Source organism: Paramacrobiotus metropolitanus, unplaced genomic scaffold (assembly GCF_019649055.1).
Source record: "Paramacrobiotus metropolitanus isolate TYO unplaced genomic scaffold, Prichtersi_v1.0 Parri_scaffold0000013, whole genome shotgun sequence".
In the NCBI taxonomy this organism is placed as follows: Eukaryota; Metazoa; Tardigrada; class Eutardigrada; order Parachela; family Macrobiotidae; genus Paramacrobiotus; species Paramacrobiotus metropolitanus.
In genome coordinates, this window is record NW_026570233.1 from 673,430 (window position 1) to 689,291 (window position 15,862).

Genomic DNA, 15,862 nt, shown 5'->3' on the forward strand with positions numbered 1-15,862 from the left:
CATGGAAGCAGTATTTAAGCCAGTGCAAAAAATGAAAAAACTGCAGGCATATCACATGGCAGTAAAATGAGATTAAGGACCATGATCGCACCCGCATCAGAGATCGTATGGTAGCAGTAATATCAAAGTACTAGCCAGTCAAAAAGGATCGCAGGTAGCAATCTGCAAATTAGCATGTCAGCCAGTAAAACAAATCAGCCCAATTATCAGAAATTAAAATAGCCAGTTAAATTAATTTTACATGCATTTTTGAAAAATACTTGCATGTAAATTAGCCAGTTGTACACAATGTAACGGACAGTACTCCATACTCAGCCAGTTAAAACAGACAGACCTCCATAATTAGGCAGTTAAAATAGGCAATTTCCCACAGAATTACTAACCGCATGCAATACCACCGTATAGCAGGCTTACCATCATTAGTAATTCATATCACACATCATTCTCCATTTTTCAGTATGGATCCTAACCGAGGCGGCAGTCGTCGCCGCGGTTATTCCAGAAAACAGGCAGATCCACAAAACACTAGCCAGTCACAACAAGAGCCAGATTCTTCTGAAACGTCAGAGGAAGAACACGTCATGATTATCGGCGAAGTGGAAAGGCCAGCAACAAGCCATTCCACTTATTCAGAATCAGAACTACTCGCTAATGTAGGACTTCAGCCAGTTCCAAAAGTTGAGTCAGCAGAACCATTGTCTACTTCTATACAAGGAAGTACGATGATGGCTGGCTTAACACAGGCAGATTTCACCCGTTTAATGCAGGAAAATCAGCAGTTGCAACAACAACTGTTGCAGATGCAAGGCAGTGAACCACCAGAACAACAGGCAGATGAACCAGACAGTAGTTCATCGCCCAGGCCAGTGAAAAGTGAACAACAGCTTGAGCCAGAAAACACAGGACATGCCAGTTCAACATTACAGCCAGCGTCTGATATTCCTCTTACAGCATCTCACTTATATCAGGCATATCTCTCCAGTTCAAAGCCAGAATTTACTCCACGAGCTCCGACATCGGATTTTCATCCGATTAACAGACCAGAGCCAGTGAAAACGGAACAGACACCGTTTGTCAGACAGCCAGATCTATCACGAGTAGTACGAGCCAGAGTTCCCAATGCAGATCAACTCAGAGCCAGTTCGAGCAGAGCCAATACTGGTCCCAGCAGAAACACCAGATCTAAGGACAGGCAGCGCGATAGAATTTCTACGATTTCAGAACCACATAGCACAGGCGTAGTCCCGCCTCCACCGGGATTTTCACCGCCTTTGCCAGCCAGTATGACTCAGCACATCCCAAACAGTGTACATCAGTACAGGTTCCGTAATTCAAGGAGCACAGAGCCAGATCTACCTTGCAGGCGAGGTTGTCGTTGGGTTACAGCCACAAAATCAGGCGACCCAGCTAGAGCATCAGGCAGAGCAGTACCTACAGGCCGACCTCCAGCTCCAGTACGACAGTCAGTCCCACCATTTCCAGGTTTTGCAACCCTGGATATGACTAGGCAGAGAGCACCCATTTATTCACCGCCAACACTACAGCGGCGTTCAGACGAAGATTCACCAGAGTATACACAGCCACAACTACTGGGATATAAAACTCCCGAGGCATCTCCCATAAAGCCAGTACAAACATGTGTACCAGGTCAGCCAGACAGATCTAGCGAATCAAAACGACCCAGATCAGATGACGACAGACGAGCCAGAATCACCGCATTAATTCCGAAAATTTTGGAAGCCATCAGATACGCCAAGGAAACTCAGAAGACACGCCCAACACTATCCGTGCTCGAGGGTTTTTACCGCACTCGACTCGGTGGTTTACAGGCCAGTCTTGCTGAATTCAGAGAGGCAGTTGATTTAGCAGTTAATACAGCCAGAGTTGTACGCACCTTCAGCAGTGGAAATAATCAGTGGAATACGGAGGCAACTTACACAGCTCCCCAAGTCAGACGAAACCAGCATCAGGACACCCCACTTATTTTACCGCGACAGTTTCGGTACGTGGTAGAGGCAGCAATAACGAGATTCATGACCCCAATTGAATCAACAAATCTGGAGATCATCCAGTACATACAGGCAGTTTTCCCACAGCCAGATATGACTCCAGCAGAAGCTATCAGAACTATACAGGCAGCACTACGTGAATTGGTCCAGCGACGGGTAGTTGAAGAATTACCCAACCCTGGCGCCGTTCAACCGCCATTTCACCGCTATGCACTGACGAGCACTCATGCACAGAGAGTCAGCGCATTAACAGGAGAGCCAATTGAAGACATACCGGCAGTACCACATCAGAATCCCATGCCCCATCCCAATGACATTCTACGTGTTATTGGTCAGTTACAGGCACAACTACGACGACCTACACCAGATGCAATTTGGCAGTCCTTGTTCGAGGAGCGGCCAGATCACACTGTTGTGGCAGTCTCATACGTATTAAGGCAGCTGACAATTTCACGCCATATCATACGCCAGTTTCACGGTACAAATCAGCCAGTTTACATTACGCCAGCTAACACAGAGTCACGCTTATCAGAACTACGGCAGAAGAATCCCGATCCCTGGAGAGCGCTTATTACAAGAGCTATCCATGAGATTGCGGATCCCAGCGGTACAACAATCAGTGAGGCAGCACTCTATATCAGGGCAATTTTGCCAGACATGCAACATATGCCAGCACCACAAACGACAATGTATGAAAGGCAGCTCATGGACGATTTCGTCTATGACACCGACGTCCATCGTGGAGTGTGTTTCCGACTGACACACCCACTCTCATCACCACCACAGGCATCTCAACCTCCAGCAAAACGGAAGTAGACCTTACAGTCTACTTCCTAGCCAAAACAACAATCAGATCAACGCATAACACAATAAGATCGCATGGTAGTCTCACAACTACTGTGTAATCATAGCCATTTTCATTTCTAATTACGACAGATCGCATGGTAGATGCAAATCTACTTTGTGATTATAGCCAGTCCCATTTCACAGTCTAGATCGCATGGTAGCTGTAAATCTACTATGTGATTTTAGCCAGTTAAAATCCTTATACAGTTACAACCGCAGATCGCATGGTAGGCGTTACAATCTACTTTGCGATTTTAGCCAGTTAAACCAGCACAGAATTACCAAATCGCATGGTAATCAAGGCAGATAAATCGTAATTTAAAAGATCGCATGGTAATTAAGGCACATAAAAACAACAAACTGGATCATACAGATCGCATGATAGTAATATCATGTAAACTCAGTTTGTAGGCAGTGTAATATTATTCTTTTTCAGAAAAATTTCAGTTACTACAGCCAGTATAAAAATAACTAAATTACTCATTAATTTAGTTAAAAAGCCAAATCTACGTAGTGGGATCACCACTATGATATACGTTTAAATTAAGGCATTTCTACTTTCAGAATGGCATTCGCCAGACTCTACAATAAAGATTGTAAGGCATGCCAATACAACACAGGAACACGTCCATGTATGGATCATCTCTTCATGGATACGCCAGATCTACCCAGCCAGGTCGAAGCTCTCGTCACGGAGGTCGTAAATGGCAGCCGCGATGCTTACGACCGTGTACGCCAGTCCAAATATTGGCCCCATGTTGAAGCCAGCTACAGCTTTCATCGGAAAGTTTTCAGCGCAGTTAGCCAGCACATCAAATTTACCGGCGGATGGCGAGATGCACCAGTGCCGCCTGAGCCAAAAATTCCTGACGCTCAATCCACCACTCTTTGGGCGTTGCAGGATATAGCCAGCCAACCCCCAGCCCAACAATGATGCATCGCGCACCACATCCTCAGCCGCGCTATGCAGATGCGGCCAAAAAGCCAGCAATTCCCCAATCAGACCGACAGCAGAGTGGCGCACGAGGCAGTTACAATCCTCGTAGTGGCCCTGTTTTTGATCAGCCAACACCAACATCTTCGGTAGGTTGTAATAGCGGCAGAACAAGTGTAATGTCAGATTTTGACGATCAGTTGAACTTTCCACAGGGAAAAGGCAGAAAACCGAAGACTGAAAAGCTAAAAATCATCCCACGCCCACAATCAGAAGAAGTGCAGGTCAACAAAATCATGAAGCACTTCAACCTGTTTGGGCAGTCTAAGGCATTCCAATACAAAAGAGCCATTCGAACAGTCGTTACTGAATTTAACGACTTTGCCAGTGAAATCGATTTTTATGGGCAGTTGGAACAACGCGACTACAGCGTGGAAGGTCCTCATGGAGAGGAATTGGAGTATCAGTACGCCAACGGTAGGCAGAACAACCTGAAAACCTTCTTCGACTTGGATGAATTGGATAAGCCAATTTCAACCGTCGATTATGAGGCACTCTCACAACTGCAGTACCACGGAAAAATCCATTGGGAGGATTACCTCTTCCAGTGGGTCAGCGCTGAATCCAACCCAGCGTTATTCCTGGTCGCATGTAAGGCAGCAATCCATTGTTTCCAGACACTCCAGTACGCCAAGACTCTTGAGGAAGTTCGTTGGAACATTCCGAAATCACGCCAGTACAACTCCAGATTGTTCGCACGTATGCTGGCAGCCCTACTTGGTCATTACAACAGCCATTCCTACTTGTATGACCGTAAATCAGAAGGACGCCTTCAGAACAACTGTAAAGCTATCGGAAGACCACACTTGCCAGAACAACAGAAGGAGATTTACGAACCAGCCTTAGCCAGACCTACTCCTAAAGAAAAGCCAAAAATCCTCACCTACGTCCAGGATCCCGTCGATATGGTTACTGACCATATCGATCGCCTGAAAACCCGTAGTGAGAAAAAGCGCAAGGCAGCTGAATTAACTTCTAGTCAGAACTCTAATGAACGCAGCGTTGCAGCATCACCAACTACGCCAGCACAACCAGCACTCAAGAAGCCAACAGGCGAAAATGAATCAGCCCCATCAGAGGAGATGAAAACTCCACAGCAGGCAGACCTCAGTGATGCGTTGAACGCATTGAAAGGAGCATCCTTGAACGACGACAAGGAGGTGGATACTGAAATGCCAGACAAAAACACGGGGAAATCGGAGAAACAGCCAGAACAACCAGCTGATGAATCAGCTAAGCCAGCAGATAATGCACTTGACGGCAGGACTATCGAATTACATGCGAATCAGGATGTGGATGACATTCCTGGTGCAAATTAAGGGGTTTGCGTCGGAATACGCCATGTTCTAAGCCAGACCTACATCAGCCACACCTACTTATCATTCTTACACTCCATGAACAGATACAGTTCATGAGAGTTTGGAATAACTCCTTGGGCAGATACGGTCCTTGTGAGTTTGGAGTTGGAATAACCCGTTGGATTGGACGGATTGTAACCCGCCAGCGGAATTCCGGTATTTTTCTTTTGTTTTCTCTAACAGACCAAATTCCTGTTTTTGTGATAACATTAAATTGCATCTCGATGGATTTTTATTTTGGTAATTTTAATAATAAGGCCATAAGCCAAATTTTATCGCCCTTAAGGCCATGTTGTATTTTTGTGTTCTTATTGTAAGGCACAGGAAAGGCATTCAATTCTCATAAACTAACCATACAAAATCATTTGTGTAAGGCAATCGTACTTCAATCAGTTCTACCGTTTTAACCAGTCTTTACCGTTTCGCCATGGTAAATTCAGAGCCAAAAACTACTCCTAAACAGGCAAACCAGAGGCAAGATACGCGCTCAATACTCAAGTGGTTGGTGAACGGTCGAGAAGTGGTTGAGTTTGAGAATCAATGTGATTTCGGTATCACTGGTTTGCGAGTGGCGAGTGTTGCGAGGAAACGTGAGCGACTTCTGATGTCAGCCATTCCTACAGGCAGTGTGTTGATTTCGTTATGGCACAAACTGCACTGAGCAGCGCTATGGCGGAATAGCATACGATCAACTTTCAGACCTACTCAGGACACCACGGGGAAGCAACATCCGTATCTCGTACTCTTGCGTTTCTCGTATTACCAGTGCAATGCCGGGAGATCAGCGGGCCTCGGGAGGCCTCGGCACCCCACCCAGTGGCATGAGGGAGACTCCGTCAGGATAGCCAGGCTATGGACGCCTTCGTACTATCGGGAGTGTACGCGTGAGCCAGCACTATATTGTCAGCCAGTACTATTGTTTAGAGCCATTCTCACTGTTATACGGCATTGCGAGCCATAGCACGGCAGCGTATGTGCTTGTACGAGTTTACTCGTGCAGTGCACTACGTACAACTCGTACATCAGCCACTCTCACTTGAGGCATAGTACTTTGCAGGTAGCCAGCACAGTCTTCACGACTGCACAGATCATTCGGTGATTTCCATGCTTGGCATTCCCACCTGTGTCATAGGATGATGTTTATGTTGTGATTTATATATTTATGAGCCATTAATATTGATATTTACGTCTTCCCAGTGCGTTTTCCCTATTTCCGGTAGAGTTGTAGGCTCTAGGCCCCTTACGTAGTGTACGGCCTAGATCGCAGTAGGCTTCTGACATTTGTCGGTAACATTTGTCTGAAAGTCTCTGACATTTGTTAAGTCAGTAACATTTGTTTGAAAGTTTTCGGCATTTTTCAGAAACATTTGTCTGTAAAATTTTTTCAAAAAACATTTGTCTGAGACTGATAGTAAGAAAACATTTGTCAGAAACATTTGTCTGTTACATTTTTTTGAAAAACATTAATTTGTCAGTAACATTTGATTGAAAACTAAAAAGCATTTGTCGTTAGCATTTGTCTGGAAAACTCTGGCCCGTTTGGTACGCCATACTCTGTTGTACGACGGATTTTCATGGCGATGTCTGAGACTCTCTGCTGTCTGCAGTCTGCGCTCAACAATCAGTATTTTTTTTCCAGACTTCAGAAGGAAGTACTGTACTCCAGTTACTACTGCCTCCCTTTTCGGCAGTTCGCGCAGGTGGATGAAGAAGAGCTTCCTGATCCTATTTCAACCTCCGATTTATTTTCAAGTACGGTAAACCGTAAAGGTCTTTACGAACGGGTTCGCTCTCTATTTGCCGTTACGGCGTTACCGATCATCACGATTTCAGCTGTCTGTAATATGTTCAACAGGATTAACGACTCATGTTCTTCCAGAAAAATGAGCGAATTACGGCTGGGAGTGGAAATCGGATTCAAGAAGATCTCGCTTGCGCTGTACGAAAACGGTGTGCCGCGCGTAATCTTCAGCTTCCCATCCAGCGCAGCCTGCAGTATTGATCGCAGCGAATGGCATTTTGGGATGAACGCGGGCAGCTTCTTAGCAGACACGCACTACCAACACGTCCCATCGGTGAAGCACGCGCTGCTATCTCACAACGACGGTCGGAAGAATCCGCTGGTACCCCTGTTGCTGGAACAGCTCTTCGCTCACATCAAGATGATCGGGGAGAACAAATTGAAGCAGTGTCTCCAAGGCGTTGTTGTCGTTTTGCCGCAATGTCTGAACTGCAGTCCAGTCAACCGTCAAATGGTGATGGACGCCTGGCAGAAGAACGGCATCATGGATGTCCTGTGCATCTCCGACGTATCGGCCATTCTGCTGGCCTACACCGTGCAGACACTGGACCGGCGGTCCATCATCACCAAAGCATCCGAACCGTTTTATCTGTTGGTGTGCAATGCAGATTCCGAGCGTTGCCGGGTGGACTTCTTCGTGGTGATCAGCAACAACTACGTAATTAAAATCCACAATAACTGTGTGCTGTGGGGTTGTTTCGCCGATCTACGGCGGCGCGTTGTCGCCGCGATATATGAGCGGCTGTTGAGTGCGGGGATGCCGGAAGTGAATCAGCGGGCGCAGCTGGAGGAGGAGTGCTGGAGCCAGATGGCGGTGTTTGACGATTCCCTAACCGACAAGGTGACCATTCGCGCCCCGTTTCACCAGTATGCTGTGACGTGCACACGGGGCATGTACCACGCGGTGGCGGCGCCAGTCATCGACGCCATCCGACAGCGTGTCGTTTCGGAGTTGGGGCGATTCGGGATAATGGACGCGAACACCGGGAACATCAACGGGAAAGTGGAGCTGCTATTGGTGGGCGAGAATTCCCGGCTGGGGCTATTGCGGACCGCGTTGGAGAGTGCCACGAAGAGTCAGGTGATTGCCGGGGCGGAGAGTTATGGTGACGATGCGGAGGCGTTTGGCGCGGCGATTGCCAGCAGTCTGGCAGGAAACAGAGAGAACACCTTGATAAACCATCTGCTCGTCAATCTGCGTGAGGGAATCGCATTCGATATGGAAAAGATACTGACGGCGCTGCCGCTGCCCCACGCGGACAATGACCTGGCGCAGTCGGAGTGGAATAGGTTCATTGGCCGCCTTCATGATGTTTCCCTGACCGGCGACTTATACATGCGTTACCGGGAAATCCAGTTATCATCCCCGGCTTTCGCTTGACATTGTCCTCTCCAAAATTAGGAAGCGGCAAAGCGCATTGCATTAGCCTGGAATGCACTGTTGACGGTCAATCAGTGACGTTCATGGCTTCATGCGGATGTTGCTGGGGAAAGATGTGCGGATTTCGTTGTATAAGGAGCGCGACCGGGACTGCATCTTGCTTCAGGCTTTGTTCACGTATCGAGAAAGCGCTGGCTGGAGCACTCTTCGATTTTTTCCGGACGATGCTGACGCTTACAAACTGGAGCCATTTTTGAAGGAGTACGACATGCGAAATCGAGAGAATCAGACGCTGAACGCGTTCCCTTCTGCACCTGACGGTACTTACTGTGTTAGTCTGTGTATTATGAAAACGCTAATCAGGAAACTATTTATACCAGTACTTTTCTGTACGAGTATAAGTGGTAGTTATAAGATTTGTGCGTAGCAAGTAGCATGATTTGTAGCGACAAGTACGATTTACTATTTCGTATACTTTAAATTACAGTACTTGTTGCTTTTTAGCGGACAAACCACTTCCTAAGCTAGCGTGGCAATCATCGTCCTCGTTTGTTGCCCTTGTTTCGGACCTGTTGCCTATTAAGCATGCTCTAAGAATGCTGAAAATCCCGCCTCATCCCAGCATTGTAACCGTCCATCAGTGTTCCCAGCATGGTCTCGTTATCGTGGTCCAGCAGTGCCAGGTAGTGACCGGTAGTATGCAAGTGAAGAGAAGCAATTTTTCCATCGAACAGCCGCATAAGATCCGCCCAGCTTTGAGGAGTGATTCAGTCAGAATTGAAGTGACTCCACACGCGTATGTTCGCGTCAGCGTTCCCGATGAAGACGCCTACTACAAATTTCTTTTAATGGTTCTATTTTTTGGACGTGGTGGAGCAAGCTGTGGCCAGTAGATGAATGAAAAGCCGGTAAAATGTCATTATGTCATATTTAACAAATACTCTAACAAAGTGCAGCGCTGTGTCTTATATTTCGAAGGTTGTTAAATTGCTTGCTAACACTGTAACACGCTAGCCGTAAGGTCGCCATTTTGGATCATCTTCTTCCGTCCTTTCGGCATGCAGTTACGCAGTTTAACGAAATTTTTCTGCCATAATTTAGCGTGTTATTTTTTGTATTTCTGTTGCGTTTTTGATTTGACCAGTAAAGTGCGACAAAATTATGTTAACCAATGTTGTCCGATAATCGTTACAATATCAAAAATATTAATAAAGAATGACTTGCAGTTCACAATTAAGTTAGTGAGATTAACTTGTAAATAAACAAGAAACAATAAAAAAATTAGTATATCCTTTAATCGGAAAATCGTAACAAAACTGACTTTTCGGCGGGTTTCACTTTTATTTAAGGAAATGGCTATTGTCACCCCCCTGCACCCCCTTTTGACTATTGTCACCCCCTTGCACCCCCTTTTGACTATTGTCACCCCCTTTATTTTATAAATAAAACACCCCCTTTGACTATTGTCACTCCTTAAAACACGCCCTTTTGGCTATTGCCACCACCTTTCATTTATTCTTATAAATTTTCCAGCAGCGGTTCTTTTCCAACTTTGTTCCTGCCACCACCGACAGGCCTGGGGAAAGGCGCCGAGCGAAGCTTATTGACACTTATCACAATATCGCTAAGATGCGGCCTCATTTTTTTAACATCAAACCTAACATCTTCGAGGGTTTTTAGCTGATGAGCTCCGCAGCGAATGCGATCGCAAAAAGTCCACAATTATGGCCATCCCTTTGATGCTTCATGCACGGAAAGAAAATTTCGGTGCCCTCCCTTCCGCTTGTTCTCAGCACTTTCTTAATCTCTGGTGCCGACGGCGGTGGTACAGAGTCATAAACAAACGGCTGCCCCTATTTCCGCGGTAACAGCACTCAGTGGTCGCTGGCACCTTTTTGTACCTTTCCGGTAGTTTACAATCTTACTTAAGCTGGCTGCAAGGCCAAGCTAGCAACAATGTATTTTTTACAAGAAATGTCAAGGAGTGGCAATAGTCAAAGGGGGTGACAAAGGTGGTGACTATAGCCTCAGGGGGTGTTCACTTTATTTTAAAAAAGGGGGTAACAATAGCCTCAGGGGGTGTTCACTTTATTTTAAAAAAGGGGGTGACAATAGTCAAAAAGGGGTGCGAGGGGGTGACAATAGTCGCACCCTTTATTTAAATCAAAAACAATCATTCTACAATGTTTACTCGGTGAACTTAGTCCCAAATTCATAGACTTCCAGTAATCTATGAAAGCCAAAGGGAAATAGAGAATGTTAGAATTCTGGAACTCACAAGTCAGTTAAGTGATCATGAATACTCACAATTCGCAAATTTAATCGTTTATTCGAACATCACGAACACACAGAAGCAAAAGCATTCTCACTGTTAAATCAGGTTCCAGCGCAATAACCATACAGCAAAAAGTGGCAAAACCCACGACCATAATTCCGAAATTCTCATAAATACACCATGAACACTATCCGGAAAACAGCTATCCAGACACTAATCGGTAGACTCCAAAATCGCCGCTCCGTACGCCAAATCCCAGTACTCCTCCACACCGTGTTTTCGCAGCAATTCGCGGGCAGCTTGTTCCGTCGCGCATGCCTGTAAAATAATTCCCGGTCAAAAACTCAAGACAAATATCCATATGCGACAATTATTAAATAAAATAATAAAGGAATCACAGAACCAATCATATCAATTCATATACTACAAAATCATAGAACTAGTAAATATTACTACAAAGTAACAACATTACTTAGTACAAAATTATGTACCTTGAATTTAACCGTTCCAAAATGGCGTTTCTTCACACTGCCCTCCCAGACCAATTCACATAAACGCTGTGGTGAAAGACCAACGGTGGCGCTCTCTTCACTCGATGTTTTCTCCTCGCTCCACTTGATCCGGTTCAGCATTAAACGCTTGAATTTCTTCTGCTGTTTCGGGCCTGCAATAAGCCGAACAAAATATGTACATCAGAACAAATTCGATTATAACGAGATGCGAAATATCTTACCTCCTTCGATAATCACAATGTTGAGTTCCTTGTTCAACACCACCACACCGGTCATAAACAACTGAGTCGCGTTGGTCTCCACTTTGAACTTCTTGGCCGGATGCGACAGATCCTTGACGCGGTAGATGGCCACGTTCACTTCCTCCGTGGTGTCCTCTTTTATCTTCTTGATTTTCTTGGCGCGCTTCTCGGTTTCGGTTAACTTCCGCTGTGCGTTGGCTGTTTCGTGGGCTCTATCAAATGACAAAAAAAAATTAGGAAGACATTTAGAGTATACAGTATTTATCGTCGGTTATATTGTTGGCTATCACAAAAGTGTAAAAGTACGGAAAAGGATTGCGTTACTTGTAATGTACTGATTGCTGATGGAATGTACTCTTAATTTTTTTTCATGTCGCAACCACTGCACAATTACCGTTTACGTCAGAAGCACGCACCCATTGCACTACGATCATTACCATTTGCCCTGACTGGATGGAGCTAATCAACTTATCACCCAAATGACACAGACATATAATTCGTCATATTATGTACCACTACCACCAGTACCGGAACGTAGTGCGTATTTTTCTCACAACGCAGAAAACCGGATTACAAAAAAACATGAAAAAAAATTCAATTACTTAAAAATCCTCAAATAATACTATCATTTCTACTTACTTTCTTCGTTTGGCTATCTGCGCACGAACATTGGCTTCAACTTTCGTTGGATCCTGCACCGCTTCATTGCCCAGCACACGCATCAGATTACCCATTTTGACTGCAAATAACAGAAAACGTTAAGGTAACTGATTACGAACAGGGCTTCCCTCAACTAAACCTACAAAACGCAAAGACAAAATTCTGTCGGGCTCAACACTACGTCAATCGGGCATAGTCTGTCGGATCAACAACTCTCAGAGACCAAAAATTTTCACTTTGCCATTAAGGTAACGTCAGTACATCATTAAAAGTAATGTATCAGCTGACTCCTTGTGATTATGAATTACCGTGGTCTCTTTGAGAAAACTGTAGCAAAAATCTATTTCAAAACACCATTAAAATTATACCAAAGGCGAAATGTATTTAAACATTTCTCCAACACCTTAATACCAGAATCAAGCGACAAATTGAGGCAAAACTGGCTGCCAGCTCTCTACATTCTTCAATATTTACGATTCACAGCAAATCAATTCCATCAAGCGAAAATGCGCAATCTAATGTACAATATTCACTTGCATCTGATAAAGCAGGTATGCAAATTTAAAATCAATCCATTTTTTATGAAAGATTCATCATCAGTTAAAATATTCAAGTAAAATACTAACAAAAAAAGCTCATAACCTTACCTTTTGGTTCAGGCGCCGCAATTAATCCGATTCGCTGCTTTTCCTGCTCCTCTTTTAGCTTCTCCCGTCGAGCTTGCCGGCGCAGCTTCTTCCGCTCATTCTTAGTTAACATGATAGGCAATGCCACCGGTTTATCACGATCAACTATAAAACACCATTCACAATTCCACAAACGTGTTTCATTATCAAAAATCCTAAAAAGTAATTCAGTTTTAATTGACTTACTCTGCGGTGCCAACTGGACGGGATGCTCCACCAGCTTAGTCACCAGCTTCTGCAAGCGGGATTCCAACTCCACCGCATCGGCGTCGCTCAGCATTTCCGCGGTCTGGGCAAACACGCCGTCCCACCATTCCACTTCCGGTATCATGCCACTGTCCACCGAATCGGTCTTCTTCGGGGCGATGCGCGCCAGAGCCGCGGCGGATGTAATGCCGGTTTTCTTGGCCGCCTGGGCGATGTCGCTTTGCAGTTTCTCTAACTGAGCCTACAAAAATGAATGGATTTGATCCAACACGTACAAGAAAGTCAAAACTTTACCAATGGCTACAAAAGAGCCATCAGTTTGATTCTACCAAACGTTTGATTTCTATGGTTTCCAAATTACTTAGATAGTTTTTTTAAAAATTAATAATTTAAGTGAAACAAATCAACGCCACAAAATAACGATTCGCAATACTCAAATCTGTAGATTTCCTAACTATGACAGCAGTAATAACCGCCATCAACTCTTGAAAATCAAATACTGCTTTTTCACAAAGGTAACGCTGGACTACTACAGACAACAATCCAGCTGACTCCCCGTGATATAATTATTTACAGAAATCAAATACGTGAATGAGCTTAACTTTAAAATTAATAAAAGAACCAAAACATAACAAAGTAATAATTGTAGTTCTGATTCAACTTCCGCCTGTGCTACAGATAAGGATCATAAACAAATCGACAATATCTCAATAAATCTTACCTTAGCGCGCAACATCGTGCCCTGTTTGACGAACGTGCCTTTGTCGTGGAACTTGAAGACCGCTCGCTTGGCCCTGGTTGGCGCTTTGACGGCCACGCGATTATCGTAGAAATCAGGCTGTTCATCGCGCACTTCATCGGCCACTTTATCCTGGACGGCTTTGAAATCCTCCCGTTTCTTGTTGCGAATATTGGCCTTCAAGGTAGGACCGCGTTGCTCCAGCGTTACGGCCTTTCCCGTTACCAGATCGATGGTGCGGCCTTCTGAATCGAGGATCAACGGGCCAGGAGCGGAGGGAACAGCTGCCGCAGTACTGGGAACGGCTAATTTAGGAAATTTACCTGCTCGATAAACGACAAAAGATCCATTTAATTTTGTTGTTTTAACTTTTACAGTTTACGTAAATGTACCTCATGTAACGATGCAAAACCCAGCACTAAACTCTCGATGTAAACCATACTTAATAAAATATCTGAAGCAATAAGTATCTAAATTTATCTGTAGATTTCCTAACTATGACAGCAGCAAAAGCCGCCATCAACTCTTGAAAATCAAAGATCACTCTCTCACAAAGGTAACGCTGAACCACTACAAACGTCAATCCAGCTGACTCCCCGTGATTCTGATTAGGAACACAAATCTACACCGTACCAGTATTCGCATATCACACAATTCCCGATATTAATACTGTTTATTTATAATTATTTGCAATCATACCGCTAATCAGATCCGTTTTCCCAGTCACAGCGGCCTGCAACTGGCTGATGCGCGCCTGCAGTTCCATCTGGCGTTTGGCCTTCTCGTCCATAACCGGAGCCGGCGGTGGAGGCATCGACTTCATCTACGAACATATGTGTTTTTAAGAAAAATCGCAGAAGACAGCGAACAGACTGTTACACTTGGAGAACACATCTTTTCAAAAGACGTACCACTTCCTTTTTGCGCTCTTCAATCATCTTCTTGATCTCGTCCAAAGAGAGCACCTTCTCCGGCTTCTCGCCACCACCGGATGACGATGGCTGCGAGGATGGTGCGGAGCGACCCGGGGGAGGAGGTGATTTGCGTCGGGAAGACCCATTTTCAGACGGCGGAAGGTCTCCGCCGCTCTTGGACTGCTTGGAACGACTTTCAGAATCATCGACGACCTACAACGCATCGAACGAATGCTACAACAAGTAAATAAATGGAGCCGACGATCTCTACCAAAGGGATTACAAAAAAAGGTAAATCTCGGAATTTTAATAACTTTCTGTCTTTAACAATATTTATTTCCCACTCTTTTAATTCTATGCAAATAATGCAATCTAATCCCAGAGCCAAAAAAAGAGTAAAGACCAAAATTTAACGCAACACTACCTGTAGACTTTGCAATTTAACTAAGCATACTTGGCAAAATATCTGTTAAACCTGGATGATTATATCCAAAGCGATGACAAGGAATTTCACATTACCGCACAGTTAGTACATATGCGCTACTCAAACCAACCGTGGCGAACATGGAAGCTCTTGAACCTTCCCGCTGGCGTTATGATTTCAATCATAATTATGGTTTATTTTATACATTTTCATCCGTTACTTAAGGAATACAATTACCTCTTCAAATCGGCGTTTCCGTGGCTTGTCAGGTCCATTTGCCGATCTGTCTTTCCTGTCTATAGCAGCCATAGCAGACAACTTCAAAGACACGGTTCCCGCAATACCCTTGTTGGCAATCTGTACCTGATCAAGAAATGGCCGCTCTGCGTCGAACTGCACGTCTTTCTCAGGACAACCGTCAGAAAGAGAATAAAATGGAATAACCGTTTCAACTGGAGCAGATGGTTCAGTTTTCGATCGGGAACTCGAGAATCAGCAGACAGAGGCAGAGCCGTCAATAATCAGAGTCATCACTAGTGATATCGGTCAAATTACTCAAATACTCAAAGCTACGGAACCCCTGCATGAAAACCTATAAAAAATTTAGTCCATAAATAAGGTGGTTTAAAAGAAACGAGTGATAAACACTGATAATAAGATCACACAATAAAAGGTAAAAAATGTCAGCATCACAGAGTTCGCGAGGTATCAATCGACAGGTCCCACGTTCTTGCGTTCTCCCTTTGCCAAGCGAACGGTTAAAAGTGGCACGCTCAGTCACTAGTCAGTCTACACTCTACAGACGGCGGAAGTG

General features: G+C 44.7%; 2 protein-coding genes across 4 annotated transcripts; one reads left to right on the forward strand and one right to left on the reverse strand.

Moving 5' to 3' along the window:
* Positions 1 to 6,314: 6,314 nt before the first annotated feature.
* LOC129584317 (uncharacterized) lies at positions 6,315 to 9,546 on the forward strand. Of its 2 annotated transcripts, none has more exons than XM_055476461.1 (4): positions 6,315 to 6,423; positions 6,847 to 6,959; positions 7,087 to 8,709; positions 8,894 to 9,546. In XM_055476461.1, exon 3 carries the CDS (start codon positions 7,091 to 7,093, stop codon positions 8,387 to 8,389), a length of 1,299 nt encoding a protein of 432 aa, XP_055332436.1. In that variant the 5' UTR covers positions 6,315 to 6,423; positions 6,847 to 6,959; positions 7,087 to 7,090; the 3' UTR covers positions 8,390 to 8,709; positions 8,894 to 9,546. The 2 variants fall into 2 exon arrangements, with proteins under 2 accessions (XP_055332436.1, XP_055332439.1); XM_055476464.1 differs by having other exon boundaries at positions 6,347 to 6,403.
* Positions 9,547 to 10,621: 1,075 nt separating this feature from the next.
* On the reverse strand, positions 10,622 to 15,798 carry LOC129584300 (U4/U6 small nuclear ribonucleoprotein Prp3-like). Of its 2 annotated transcripts, XM_055476440.1 has the most exons (11): positions 15,412 to 15,798; positions 15,286 to 15,344; positions 14,622 to 14,837; positions 14,410 to 14,533; positions 13,693 to 14,033; positions 12,951 to 13,212; positions 12,726 to 12,869; positions 12,058 to 12,157; positions 11,398 to 11,630; positions 11,156 to 11,328; positions 10,626 to 10,982 (listed from the first exon to the last, which is right to left on the reverse strand). In XM_055476440.1, the coding sequence occupies exons 3-11, from the start codon at positions 14,646 to 14,648 to the stop codon at positions 10,878 to 10,880; spliced, it is 1,509 nt and encodes a 502-aa protein (XP_055332415.1). In that variant the 5' UTR covers positions 14,649 to 14,837; positions 15,286 to 15,344; positions 15,412 to 15,798; the 3' UTR covers positions 10,626 to 10,877. The 2 variants fall into 2 exon arrangements, with proteins under 2 accessions (XP_055332414.1, XP_055332415.1); XM_055476439.1 differs by having other exon boundaries at positions 10,622 to 10,982; positions 15,286 to 15,798.
* Positions 15,799 to 15,862: the final 64 nt, after the last annotated feature.

What these genes read in the sequence shown, in the direction of transcription:
- LOC129584317 (XM_055476461.1), top strand. Translation starts at nt 7,091, where the DNA reads ATGAGCGAATTACGGCTGGGAGTGGAAATCGGATTCAAGAAGATCTCG.
- LOC129584300 (XM_055476439.1), bottom strand. Translation starts at nt 15,357, where the DNA reads ATGGCTGCTATAGACAGGAAAGACAGATCGGCAAATGGACCTGACAAG. An exon ending in AAGAGCGCAAAAAGGAAGTG is followed by an intron (nt 14,534 to 14,621) that starts GTACGTCTTTTG and finishes ATATGTTCGTAG; the next exon opens with ATGAAGTCGATGCCTCCACC. An exon ending in TGCGGCGCCTGAACCAAAAG is followed by an intron (nt 12,158 to 12,725) that starts GTAAGGTTATGA and finishes TGTTATTTGCAG; the next exon opens with TCAAAATGGGTAATCTGATG.